Source organism: Gasterosteus aculeatus, chromosome 5 (genome assembly GCF_964276395.1).
Source record: "Gasterosteus aculeatus chromosome 5, fGasAcu3.hap1.1, whole genome shotgun sequence".
Classification (NCBI taxonomy): Eukaryota; Metazoa; Chordata; class Actinopteri; order Perciformes; family Gasterosteidae; genus Gasterosteus; species Gasterosteus aculeatus.
The window spans coordinates 13,030,497-13,043,704 of record NC_135692.1 but is presented as its reverse complement, the minus strand read 5'-3'; the positions used below and the strand labels follow the sequence as shown (position 1 = coordinate 13,043,704).

Here is a 13,208-nt window from a genome sequence, read left to right as displayed (position 1 = left end):
GTCCGCCTCGTCCCTGGAACCAGTTCAACATTCACGTAAGAAATAACGCAGTGTGCTTGCAATCGACAAAGAAAACAGGCAATGGACTTCTGGCAAGTTTGAAAAAGAGGTTTATAACATTTCTGAAACTCCTCCTGTGGAAGCCGGTATTCTTCACAAAACAATACATGACAATATAGTAAAACAGAGCTGTAACAATAGAAAACATGTTACCGTGTGAAGCCACCGCACATCCTCAGCAGGTCAACAAAGGCCACGCCAATAAAACCGTCTACGTTCAGGATCAGGTTGGGTTTCTGAAAAAAAAAAAAAAAAGTTAATTTATCGAAATGTCAGAAATTCCTGCAAATCAACTGATTTACAGGTATTAACATAAAAGGAGCAAAGGTTAAAAAAACTCCAAAGATGCCATCAAGTACATTTAACCTCATTAGGGTATAACTTTTCAAGGTAGAAAGAATGATTGTTTAACTTTGCCAATTCAGGTGAACAGTACCTTGGAGGTGGTGATCTTCTCTACGTCTAGGGCATAGTCCAGCAGCTGGGTGGAGGGGAAATGCTGCTTAACAAAGTCCTTCAGAATCTGCACCCGCATGTCTGGGTTATTGATCTGAGAAAAAGAAAATTAAGAAATACGTTTCTTTCCATCTTAATTTATTGAAGAATTCATTAGGGATATTAAACTATCATAAATCTAAAATAGTCATATCATGCATGGATATAAATAAAGTGAAGCACTGCATACCGATTTGACTCTGTGTCCAATGCCCATGATCAGCTTGCCATCCTTCTTCATCTTGTTGACGAACTCCATGGGCAGCATGCCACTGTCGAAAGCCTTGCTGAACTGCTTTGCGGCGGCATCCAGAGCGCCTCCAAAACGGTCCCCCTGGAATTCATGTGCAGAAACCACAGTTTTAGACACGTTGTCAAAAGTGGGCAGTAAAAGACAACGGTGTGCTTTCTGTTCTGTCTGTTTAAAGATGGCGGCATGGTGTGTGTGCGTGTGAGCAGTACTGACGATGGTGAGCAGGCCAGAGGTGAGGCTTGAGATAAGGTCCTTGCCAGCGCGAGCGCAGACGATGGTGTTGTGAGCACCGGAGACGGCCGGCCCGTGATCAGCTGTCACCATCAGGCACATCTCAATGAACTGGCAGGCATACCGCGGCAACCTTGAATATATAAAAAAAATATATATTTCGAACTAAGGTTACTCAGCACACTGTTATTTCTTGCCGTCGTCCAGGCTTCAGACCGACCTGCGTTGGAACCAAAGCAAGCCCAGCACGCCTCCGAGACCCATCTCCTCTCTGAAGACCTCCGTGATGGGCATGCCCGCGTAGATGAGCTCCTGGCCTCGCTCGTCACAGATGCTCGTCATGAATGAGGCCGGCTTCCGGATCAGACCCAACTCCTGGAGGAAAATCCAGTAGAGAGTAAAACAGAAGGTGAAGGTACGTTCTGACACACACACACACACACACACAGGGGTTAAACACGCAGATAACGTCCCTACGGTATGAAGCCGAGATCAAGTTTAATTATAAAATAAATTCCCACAATAATCCCTGACCCTTAAATTGTTGCTTTACAAGATTGTATGACCATGAATAATTCCAATGCTGTTGAAGTTTACTAAAGGAATAAAGAAGTTTACCCTGGCCCAAGAGTAATCCATAGGCACTGTTGGGGGAGGCACCTCCTGGGCAGGAACGATGGTACCATTAGCCACCAGGTCATCATAAACGGTCCTGTTTCACCACAAATTGAAAACATTGGTAAAAATAAAAAAGAAAGTAATAAAAAAAAAAAAAAAATCATGACAAAATGTGGTATGACTGTGTGATGCATTTCTCACTTGATGACATCCCCCAGCTCATCGAAGCTTTTTGGTACATAAGCGCCAGCGTCCCTCAGGGCCTGGTTCTTGGCTACTGCGGTTTCAGAGGCCTGGTTGGCACAAGCCCCTGCATGGCCAAACTGAACCTGAAGACAGCAGCGACCGCTCAAGCTTAAAAACTCCCAATCAAATGGTGAATTACACCACAGCAAGAAAGCCACCAAACCTCTGAGGCGAACATGGTAGCGCAGGTTCCAATACACCAGCACACCACAGGCTTGGTTATCCTGCCCTCTCGGATGCCTTGGCAGATCTTGTACTCCTCTGTGCCTCCGATCTGGGTAGCCAGAGTAAAAGAGATGGGTCGAAATATTAAGTTTATGAAATAAATGTTAAGTAAATTAAATAACAAACAACATTACATTGATTTATCTGAAAATGTAAACATTCATGGAGCTACTCCCACCTCTCCCAGCACTATTATCATCTTAACCCCTGGAGTGTCCTGGTAACGTAGGACGTGGTCCATGAAGGTGGAGCCCGGATATCTGGATGAAGAGAAGAAATCAGAACTTATAAAAGAAAAAAAAAGGTTGTTTCGCCGACGATATGTTCCCGTGGAACGCATCGTCTTAAAATCTAACACACTCATTTTTGACCGATAGGCTTCAACTTTCTTTCACTGCTCAGCAAATATCTGGTAATAAGTGTCTTGTACCGGTCTCCTCCGATGGCAACACCTTCATAGACGCCGTCTGTTGTGCGGGAGATGATGTTGTTCAGCTCGTTGGACATGCCGCCGGAACGCGACACGTACGCCACGCTGCCGGGGCGATACAGTTTGGAAGCCAGGATGTTGTCCAGCATGCCGCCCGTGTTGCCGATCTTAAAACAGCCGGGCTTGATGCCGCCAACCTAGGAGGCGGAAAATAACGGGTATCAAATGAAGTTACGTGAGCCAGTTGAAATTGATGATTTTCTGCTTCCGCACATCTATACTATCATTTTTGTTATCATCTCCGATGGTGAGACATGGCTTCTTACTGTAGCGGGGCCGATGATGGTGACACCTTTCTCATCAGCCATCTTGATTATCTTCCTCGTCTGTGCTTCAGGAATGCCCTCAGCTATGATGGCGATGGTGTGGATCTAAAAACAGAATTAGGTGACAGACAGCTTCTGAATCTCACAAGTTTATGCGGTGATATGTGGGCTTGTACGCAACCCTATTTCATAATATAGCTTTCTACCTGTGGGTATTGCATGGACTCCATAGTGCTGTCGAAGGCAGAGCGCAGTGAAGCAAAGCTAATCAAGACGTCCACCTCAGGGTGCTTCTTCACGGCATCGGCCATGTTCTTATAGACCGGCACCAGGATCTCTTTGTGGCCCCAGTAAAACTTCTGCTTGTGGTCCCCACTGGGCAAGACAAATGTGGGGGATAATAAATAAACAAACAAACAAAACAAAAAACAACAACATGCATTTCAACTTATCCAGGACAGCCTGATTTGCATCATTGATGTAACATATTTTCCCTCATTTTTATTGCCGTGGACAGATTGTGTCGCTAACACCCTCACAGAACTAAACAAACGTGTAGTTGTTAGAAGATGGGTGCGGTCTAGAAGCTTTAAATCTTTGGGAACCTACGTGAAGGGGTAGACCATGGCCGCCACGGAGGGGTCGTCCCGGGAGCACACATAGTCAAAGTCCATCATGCCTTGCACGGCGCGGGTCTGCATGCCCCAGACTATCGCCTTGGTTTGCTTCCTGAAGAGCGTCGTAGGTTTGGCTAAAAGAACAAGAGGGAGACAAGTCAAGTTACAGCAGGTGGGGGTGGAGGGGGGGGGAACTCACTAGTGGTTAGAGGAGAGGCTCAGGAACAAAGCAGGAGGGGAGATGGCAACAGGCAGAGTACAGAGAAAGGGGGGGAGGGAGGGGGAAACATCTCATCAGTGCAAACACTACTGCAAAAAGGACATTGACTTCAGCTTTCCTTTCCTCAGCTTATATTTTTACAACACAGTTACAAGTGTGACCAAGTCACTCTAAAAAAAAACATTTTTTCCCCCAATAACAACCACCCAGCAGTAGTGCTTGATTTACAGAGTATTAACAGGTTAGTGCACCATGTGGTTGGAGACATTTGTTAAGTTAATTCTTGCCACACATTAGTCCCGGTCCTCCTAAGTCTCTTTCTGTCCAGAATCACCTCCTCCTGCGGTTCCGTATTCTGATCCCTACAAAGTCGTGCAGAGCTGTCAGTCCAGCTATACGGCAACTTCTCTAACGGAGGTTCGTCAAGTCACGATAAATCTTTTACAGGGTTTCTGAATGGTTGGGATTTCAACTTAATGTGTTGATCATAACAGTACAAAAACGTACTGTGTTCAGGGAACACACAAAACTGGGATGGTGGAGGGAAGTGGACAGAGAAGGCAGGAGGACGGGTTTTTCACACCCTTCCATACCTCCGCTGCAGCCTGAAGAGGCCTGAGCTTCTGTGACCCCACGGGACGGAACACAGAATGTAAAAAGAATGAGCACAAAAAAAGAAAAAATTTAGTTCAGAATTTTCTTTTAACAGGCTTTAGTAAAGTCTGTACACTGTGTCGTCTCTAAAAACCACTTGCAAAGACCATGCAAAGCTCAGCTGCTACAGGAGCATGCCTTATCTAAAAAGTAAAGTTAAAGTCAAAGACTCAAAACCATCAAATGCACTAAATAAAACTATTCATACACAGCAACAAACAAATCCGTCTACAGATGACACATTAAGATCCTTCTATTTTAGTGTCTGCATTGTAAAACAGGTATGCTTGGTTTGTGGGTTATCTACAATTCATCAAGTTTTTATTTAATCCAAACCCATCTCTACATTACAAAAGAATAATATGATTTCTGAAGAATGAATGGACTGCTGTGGTGATGCAAAATGAAGGCCTCACACAGACTGTCGCACTTCTTTCTAGTTTAGGAGGGCGATGGGTAAGAAGAAAAAAAAAGAGGCGGATCAGTGTCGCGTGCACGGGCAGATGAGCGCAACGAGGGCACAGCACACCCATCGCTTACCTTTCCAATCGCCTGTGACCATATTCTTCAGAGGCCACAGTATAGAATGAAGAGAGTCTTAGAAAAACGAGCACGAAAAAAAAAAAAAAAATGAGAGTGAGTGAAGAAAAAGGAGGTAGAAGAAACAAGAGAAAAAAAATAAAATGCAAAATTGCAGCTTTTGGAAGAAAGAAATACAGAACGCAAGGAAAAGTGAAATGGAGCAAAAGCAACAAAAGGTGTACGGGTGCACATGGAATGTTGCTGATAACACGGAGTAGGCAGGTGGGTGCCGCGGGCTTGATCACCTGCTGGAAGAGCTGCTTTAGACTTTTTGGCCGGGTTGACGTCGCTGGACGTCTTGGGTTCGGAGAATGAGGCGGTCCTTGTTGTGGCTGGAGTCTGGTAATGAAAATAGAAGAGAAAAAAAAAATGAATGCAAAAATAATATAGAACATGAACTTTGAGGACCACAGTAAAAAAAAACACAGACAATATGAAAGGGAAATCATGTTATGCTTTACAAAACAGCGAGTCAAACAAGTTCCAGAGTCCAAACCTTCAAAGCTTTGTTTGAATAATCGTGGCTAAATTGTAACACAAGTTAGCGAATGCTCTTAAACAAGCAAAGCCTTTGATAACTTGTGAACAAAATCTGCGTATACATTTGTACAATCCATGGTGTTACTGTATTTGAAGCCAGGTAATTCATCAGCACTTTACAGAACTGTTCACAACGTAAATGTTGGCAGAATAACTATAATACCACTGCACTGTTGCTGGCGTTGAGGAGGAAGTTGGCGGTGTGTGCGTCCATCGGGGGCTGGTTAGGGATTGGCCGGTGGCCCAGAGCCATTCCAACAATGGCCGTCATATGGGTCTCGGTACCAAACACATGGATAGGGATGCCCGTGGTCTTCCCTGCAGAAAGAGTTAAACCACGTAGTCAAAATATGATAAAAAATAAGGAATAAAATTGAACTGGTATTCATGCACTCATATCACCTATAAAAACATTATCGTCCCGCTTTGTAATCCAATAAAATTCCCTGAAAAAGGCTCGACCAATATTATGAAAGCAGCATATTGTACAGTCTAGTCATTCCACTCCCTCCTTCTCAGACTGGGCTCTTATTTGTGATCTCACCCGAGTCACCCGACTCACCTACTTCCCCCATGACCCTCAGGCCCTCCTGGTAGTTGGGCCCGCCACGTCGAACAAAGATGGTGACCTCGTGCTCCTTCAGAGGACCTTGGTAGTCTTTGATGGCCCTGACAATGCCCTGAGGAGAGAGACAGGCAGGTCGACTAAGAATTTTTCAGAAATCTCTTCATGGGTGAGTAACCAAAGTCAAAAGAGAAGATATACTTTAGCATTTTAGTGTGCAAGACACGATTTTGACTTGTTTATCATAACAGCGTCTCACATGAACATTATAGGGAAGGTGTATTACCTTAAATGTGGCTGCTACATTGGTGAAGTTGGCAATACTTCCTCCGATGATCAGCACTTTCCCTGCAGGATGCACAGAGACGAGTGTTGTCAAGTTTCATGAAATGTGACCCCTCAACAACAGTTTGCTGACAGCCATGAGGTCTGTTGCTGCTGGCAGACCGTGAAGGGTGGCCCAGTCACATCGTAGAGGAATAATCCAACAAGTCATGAGTTTAAGACTAACAAGTGTTGGGTGCGCCCACCTTGTGTGTGTTTTTCCCGCGTCATCAGAGAGAGGATGGTTTTAGCGTAGTCGTAGGTCTGCTGTTCACTGGGTGCGCCGGAGTACTCGCCATAGTTTGCCAGTTCCTCCACCCCGCCGAGGTCACAGATGGTGTCACTACAGAGTGGAGAGTTTAGCTAACGGCACTGTTAGCTACAAAGGCTCGATATAAACCCTACCTGTAGACCACTGAAGCCCCGCCTCCAGCCACCATGGTCCAGATCCTGCCACACGGGTTCAGCAGGGTCAGCTTCAAACTGGCTCCACTCTTTGCATCCAGATCCGCTATGTACGCCTCCTAAAAGAGACAAATGGCGGTCATAAGGACGAGGGCGGCAGCACTTGGTTCTGTGGCAAAAATCCAGGTCACGGTCAATGGTGTGCAGTAAAAAAATAAAAATAAAAAAAAACAGAAAAAGATTGGAATTACCGTGAACATCTTCATCCCCAATGATAAATAGCTTTTATTTAACCCAAGACCTCCATACACAAATTTAAAACAAACTGCTTTGTTGTACTTCAGATCTCACCTCTGGATATGCTTCTCTGCCAAATGGGGGTGGGAACTCCACGTCACCCCATTTAGCCTTGCAGATATAATCTGCTGTGGCATCAATCTTGGCAGCCATGTCGAGGACATACACTCCATCTTTGGTAACAACTGGTTGACAGAATTAAAAAAGGTGCGTTATCCACAGATTCAACATAATGATGAATGAAGAAATATTTGTCTTTAATCAAATAGTCCGTTTTAGAGGAGTTACACATAAGTGTATAGACTAGTAACTTGTTGCCATGAATGAATAATTCCCTCATAGTAAATCACTCACTTTACTTAGTGGTGCTAAGGTGAAGCCTTTTTCATGGAATACAATTCTTTTCTATATTCCCAAGTGAAGAGTAGAAATGAATCTGCACCAGTGAGATGAATGAGTCAGAAATTATAAAAGTAACTAAACTTACCTATAGGGTTGATCTCAAGGTAGGTGAAGTAGAGGTCCTCATATAAGTTAAAGAGGCCAACTATAAAACTAGCCAAGACTCTTTAGGAAAGAAGAAAAAAAAACAGGCAGTTTATTAAAATCAGTAAACCGAAGTAAAAAATAAATAAAATGTGTACAAACCAGTGCTTGCTTGCACTACATAAAATGAAGCCAACTTCTGTTGATGCAAAACAAATATCCAGTCTGATAACAGAAGATCACAATTAGCTACCAAGAGGGGAGCTTGTGAGGAACTAGTCAAACAGAAATGTTATGCATCATAAAAAAAGATCAGCATGTTCTCTGCAGCCTCGGGAGGTTATTTGTAAAAGAACAAAAAACAAAAGATCTAAAAAACACACTGCTGAAGGTCACCGCAAAACAGCAAAAGACCTTCAAACTACACCGAAGAGGGAAAGGCTCTTCGCTGGCATAAACATATATTGGTAATGAATTAAATCCACTAAAACCAGCTTTGCGTGATATGTGGGATGACGGCTATATAAAATATGGTTGCTCAACACAACAACAACTGTCTAAACGCAGGAGGCGGAGCACATCTTATCGAAGTCTCTCTGGGGTTTATTAAAGAGAACTTTACTGCTGTAGATGAAAACAAATGCGTAATAACAAAGGATGTGTCCGTACTTTTTCTTCTCATCTGGAACGTGTGGGAGGAGCTTCTCCGTGACTTGCTCCTCGCTCAGCTTCTCGTCCACCGCAACCAACAGCCTCTGAGCCTTGGCGTCCACGTCACCCACCTCCACGCCTCCCTCGTGGTGGAAAAGCACATGGTCGCCTTCTCGTGTGGCATAAATACACACATAGAACTCCTCCTCCTGGGGGACGCGAACACAAGGATACGCGTTAACACGTTTAGTCTGCGAACAGCGGCGCTCGGGTTCTCGCTTATTTATAGAACGTCAAGGAACACCCAGTTTTCTTAAGAAAGCCGACCTTCATAAACACACACAGCTTAACTCAATGGAACTGAGTCAAGCAAATGAAAAGCACATGCACGGTGACCTAATTTCAAGGCTGACGAGAGCAGCCGACCTGTGGGTGTGGAACAAACGGCTCGATGAGGAAGTTCTTCAGCACACCCTTTGCCTTTCCAACCTATTCAAGACCAAACACAAAGCACAAGCACGTTAGTCCAACCTGGTTATAGACCTGGAAGTGAAGCGTGTCATGTCAACCTAAATAATGTTTAGGTTTCCTTAAATTTACATTAAAGATATATATATCTCTGAAGAGTAATATTCCTGTGTAGGTTGGCATGGATGGATTGGAAATTCCCCTCAGTCAGTAGGTGGCTTTATGGCAAAAGCAAGTTCCACACATCGTGTTTGTATACGGTGGACCAGAATAGACCACCCTCCTCCTCTGGCACCATATAACCTTTGACCTGGCAGATCTAAACATAAGCCACATGGCCTCTAGCACGGGACACAACAACCTTTCTGCTCAGAACTGGTCCATATGCTCGGGCTAATGGACACGGAAACTTCCACTCCTCAGATGTCGTACAAAGGACAATGTGGCAGATGTATGGTTCACTACGTGGGAATGAGATAGCATTGTTATCTACATTTAATTATAAGTAGAATCCCAGTGAGGAGCGGCGGTCGTGTGCTAAGCAACAAAAGGCCAAAATTAGGTAGAAAATAAAGTTCGGTGAGCTGGTACACCAGCAGAGAGAGGGGTGTTTTTTTTTAATTATCAGAGCAGATTCCAAGCTAATTAAATGTGTAATTTTGAATGGGGGACACAGACACAGACTTGTTAGTCCTTGACAAACGAGTGACTGCTCTTTGCCTCCATGATCTTACAATCTTACGTGCATTGTCTTAAGGCAAGACAGGGCTGCTTTTTATCCAACATTACAGGAGCGATTACTCACGGTGGTCTCTCTCATGACGTGGGCTTTAAACCACTCTCTGACACCCTGCAGGTCCAAGTTGATGCCGACCAGACCGAGCTTCCCGCGCCGTTTGATCAGTTGATCTGGCTTTATCACCAGCCGCTACAGGGGGGAGCGAGTGGAAGACGGATCAGACCAATGTTAAAACAAATACCACAGATTTGCATCAATACTACGGACACGAGGCTGAAGTAGGATACTGGTTACATTTCCCCATTAACCAAACACACACAGACACGGCGAGAAATACGCTCAGACACATGCTACTGTGATGCTAATGACTTAATGTCCTGCAAAATCAGTCCTGTGCACCTGTTTTTTTCCCCCAGGTATAGACGGCAGGTAATAAGCCACATGAATTCAACATCCCCGAAAGCCACCCGGAGCTCAAGAGCGGCTCCGTCACAGCTGCCTCACCTCCGTCAGCAGCCATGGATGCTCCTGCGTGAGCCGGCCCCAGTCGGTCCCGGCGGTGACGCTGGCGTAGCGGAAGCGGTTCTGCACGGCAGCTGAGGTGCAGATGTGCTTGTACAAGAACTCTTTTCCCGTCTGCTCTGAGATGGCTTTTGCCGACATGGCAGCGCCAGAGAGCACAGGACCTTTTAGGGAGGGGAGCCAACTCAAGAGTTAAAACATCATCCCACGTTTGGGTTAATTGGATGAAGACAAAACAACTTGTGGCTGTATTTTTAGCAGCAAGGATCTTCTCGACCTACACAGGAATATTACTGTTCATTGCATATGTGTTTAAAAAAAACGTTAAAGCCCTTTAATCAATAACCAGAATTCCAGAGGAACGCAGTAATGTAGGATTTACTTGTTTGGGAATGTCACAACAACTTTTGTACTTTATTTACAGGAATGAGGGCCGAGCGGATTCTAAAAACACAAAGATGCACCGTTGGTCCCGTTTCAAACACCGCCGCACGTCTTGCCAAACCGGCTTGGGCCACCACAAAGCACACCTCGGGTACCCGGGTTGTGTGAAACAGCCCCAACAGGTCCACGAACCACCTTCACCACACGCGCCGCAGGCAAAGCTAGACAGATAAGCAGCGAAGGAGCCTTGAAGACGTGCGTCCTATCTCATCTGCCTTTGTGTAAACGATAACACTTTATGGTGGCTTCTTGCTGCAGCTTCTGTAATACTCGGGTTACGAGCCGGCTGTGGCCTCATGGGAACAGTTTTTGGCATCAGCTACTTCCAACACAGTGAGTCCAGTCTGTAAGAGGTCTGTGATGTGTGGCCCTAAGGGGGGTGGGGGGTATCCGGTCATACTTTCAGAGCCAGATGCCCCAGTATTTAGCCAGCCATAATCCATGGGCCGTCCCCATTGTTTGAAGCCATCTAGCCGTAAAATATGTGTCGCTGTACATGAAGTGGGAAACCGGATCAGGAGGTAGCAGCATCACAGGGAGGGGGGGGGGCACTGCTTCACACACAGTTGTTGCTGCTGCTCGAGAAGCCTGGTCGAACTTAGCATATCTTCTTTTTTGTTGTTGTTGTGCAAACTTCCGCCGTTGTGAGTTAGGGCCAAGCCGAGTGAATGGAGCTCCTGTGCCGACCACCACACCCACCCTCGCTGGCCGAGCAGGTTCAATAATTACTTTAGCGTGGCTCACAGTCACTAGTGAGGAGGCGGGGTGCACGGATGCTAGTTAGGTGGGGCAAAGGAGAGAGATGCGACTGGAAATAATAACGCTGCCACCGCGAGGTCTCAAATAGCTGAAATTATGTAAGTGAAAAAACAAGCTGCGTTCCCTGTTCAATGTATTATTACCTCCATCTAAAGAAAAGCGGGATAAGAAACTCCGCGAGAGTGACAGTCACTGCAGCCTCACAGCAGCGGCTAACCTGGTCCTGTCCGGCTAACGAGCCGTAGCCTCGCGGTGGTGCGAGCAGCCGTTTGCTAGCGGGTAACCGGGGGAGAAGCTAGCACGGGTTGGGAGTTTTAAAAACAACATCATTTAGCGTAAAATTGTTACCTCGTGGAGGAAAGTCGCACCGCCTCGAAAGGTAAACGGGATCGCGTCTCGGTTAAAAAGGCGACGCAGCTGAAGAGTCACGACTCGTTCTGGTACCGGGTTCTGCCGCTGTCAGTTGCCACCTCACTCGCACCCCGTCGTCGCACCATAATCTGGCGACCGATTACGCGTCGCTGCCGCCGCCTGATTGGCTAGAACGAGGTCACGTGGGGCCGCCGGTCACGCCCACAGCTTTTTAACGACCGTCCCCCGAAAATAAATCGGCAGAAAAAACTGCTACACTTAAAATAAACACTATAAATAAATTAAAAAATATTTTTTGAAATTATTATTTTTAATGAACCTTTTTTTTAATTGCTATAAAATAAGTATTTTGAAGATGTCCGGATGTCAATTGAATTATCATTTGAATCATTTCCCCAAACAAGTCTTTAAAAGTCAAAGATATATTTAGGCTAAGCACGTCATCCATTTCTGACTTTTAATAGGACTTTGTATATTCATTCTCTATTTTGTTGTAATGACCAAACCCTGAAGAACTCCTTGAAGGAGACGTATTATGCACATTTCAGGTTCACACTTGTATTTTGGGTTCCTACAATAACACCGCACCTACACCTACAATAATTACCGCGGAGCCCGGCCGGGCACAGCCCGAAGGAGTGACGCGGCAGCCCAACACTCTACTCCCCATGGGCTCACCACCTGTGGGGGAAACCGATGGGGTCGGGTGCGCTGCTACAAGGGTGGCAGTGACAGTGGGGGGTCTAGACGGAACAGACCTGGGCGGCAGATGCTGGCTCTGGGGACGTGGAACGTAACCTCTCTGGGGGGGAAGGAGCCGGAGCTTGTGCGGGAGGTGGAGCGTTATCAGTTGGATCTGGTGGGGCTTACCTCTACGCACAGCCTCGGCTCTGGAACCAAACTCCTGGATAGGGGGTGGACTCTATTCTACTCCGGAGTGGCCCATGGTGTGAGGCGCCAGGCGGGTGTGGGGATACTCATAAGTCCCCGGCTGAGTGCTGCTACATTGGAGTTTACCCCAGTGGACAAAAGGGTCGCCTCCCTACGCCTTCGGGTGGTGGGGGGGAAAACTCTGACTGTTTTCTGTGCATATGCACCAAACAGCAGCTCAGAGTATTCGGCCTTTTTGGAGACCCTGAATGGAGTCCTGCATGGGGCTCCTGTAGGGGACTCCATAGTCCTACTGGGAGACTTCAATGCGCACGTGGGCGACGATGGAGATAACTGGAGAGGCGTGATTGGGAGGAATGGCCTCCCTGATCTGAACCCGAGCGGGTGTTTGTTACTGGACTTCTGTGCTAGCCACGGATTGTCCATAACAAACACCATGTTCGAACATAAGGATGTTCATAAGTGTACGTGGTACCAGAGCACCCTAGGCCAAAGATCAATGATCGATTTTGTAATCGTATCGTCTGATCTGAGGCCGCATGTTCTGGACACTCGGGTAAAGAGAGGGGCAGAGCTGTCAACTGATCACCATCTGGTTGTGAGCTGGGTCAGAGGATGGGGGAAGACTCGGGACAGACCCGGTAAACCCAAGCGTGTAGTGAGGGTGAACTGGGAACGTCTGGAGGAGGCCCCGGTCCAAAAGATTTTCAACTCACACCTCCGGCGGAGCTTCTCTCACATTCCTGTGGAGGTAGGGGACATTGAACCAGAGTGGTCTATGTTCAAAA

General features: G+C 46.2%; 1 protein-coding gene and 1 long non-coding RNA gene across 6 annotated transcripts in view; one reads left to right on the top strand and one right to left on the bottom strand.

The window, feature by feature from the left end:
* The window catches only part of LOC144408017 (uncharacterized), a 6,077-nt gene extending 4,260 nt beyond the window's left edge, over positions 1–1,817 (top strand). Inside the window, exon 2 of the long non-coding RNA XR_013467759.1 lies at positions 984–1,817. This is a non-coding gene — a long non-coding RNA (uncharacterized LOC144408017). The remainder of the gene's footprint in view (positions 1–983) is intronic.
* aclyb (ATP citrate lyase b) overlaps positions 1–11,785 on the bottom strand; it is a 13,051-nt gene extending 1,266 nt beyond the window's left edge. Inside the window, exons 1-29 of one of the 5 annotated variants that reach the window (XM_040176924.2) lie at positions 11,506–11,686; positions 9,937–10,118; positions 9,499–9,621; positions 8,652–8,714; positions 8,244–8,434; positions 7,576–7,655; positions 7,143–7,273; positions 6,792–6,910; positions 6,593–6,729; positions 6,349–6,410; positions 6,060–6,177; positions 5,661–5,815; positions 5,203–5,296; positions 4,916–4,972; positions 4,315–4,344; positions 3,494–3,635; positions 3,091–3,259; positions 2,885–2,989; positions 2,559–2,755; positions 2,307–2,388; positions 2,067–2,177; positions 1,859–1,986; positions 1,658–1,751; positions 1,260–1,414; positions 1,022–1,172; positions 746–889; positions 497–610; positions 214–296; positions 1–13 (exon numbers count right to left, since the gene is read on the bottom strand). The exon at positions 1–13 is cut by the window's left edge and continues 64 nt beyond it. In XM_040176924.2, the coding sequence (XP_040032858.2) occupies positions 1–13; positions 214–296; positions 497–610; positions 746–889; positions 1,022–1,172; positions 1,260–1,414; positions 1,658–1,751; positions 1,859–1,986; positions 2,067–2,177; positions 2,307–2,388; positions 2,559–2,755; positions 2,885–2,989; positions 3,091–3,259; positions 3,494–3,635; positions 4,315–4,344; positions 4,916–4,972; positions 5,203–5,296; positions 5,661–5,815; positions 6,060–6,177; positions 6,349–6,410; positions 6,593–6,729; positions 6,792–6,910; positions 7,143–7,273; positions 7,576–7,655; positions 8,244–8,434; positions 8,652–8,714; positions 9,499–9,621; positions 9,937–10,095 (3,207 nt within the window). In that variant the 5' untranslated portion in view covers positions 10,096–10,118; positions 11,506–11,686. Of the gene's footprint in view, positions 14–213; positions 297–496; positions 611–745; positions 890–1,021; positions 1,173–1,259; positions 1,415–1,657; positions 1,752–1,858; positions 1,987–2,066; positions 2,178–2,306; positions 2,389–2,558; positions 2,756–2,884; positions 2,990–3,090; positions 3,260–3,493; positions 3,636–4,314; positions 4,345–4,915; positions 4,973–5,202; positions 5,297–5,660; positions 5,816–6,059; positions 6,178–6,348; positions 6,411–6,592; positions 6,730–6,791; positions 6,911–7,142; positions 7,274–7,575; positions 7,656–8,243; positions 8,435–8,651; positions 8,715–9,498; positions 9,622–9,936; positions 10,119–11,505 lie in introns of all 5 variants that reach the window. The other 4 variants (XM_078103490.1, XM_078103491.1, XM_040176926.2 and 1 more) reach the window with 4 other exon arrangements.
* Positions 11,786–13,208: the final 1,423 nt, after the last annotated feature.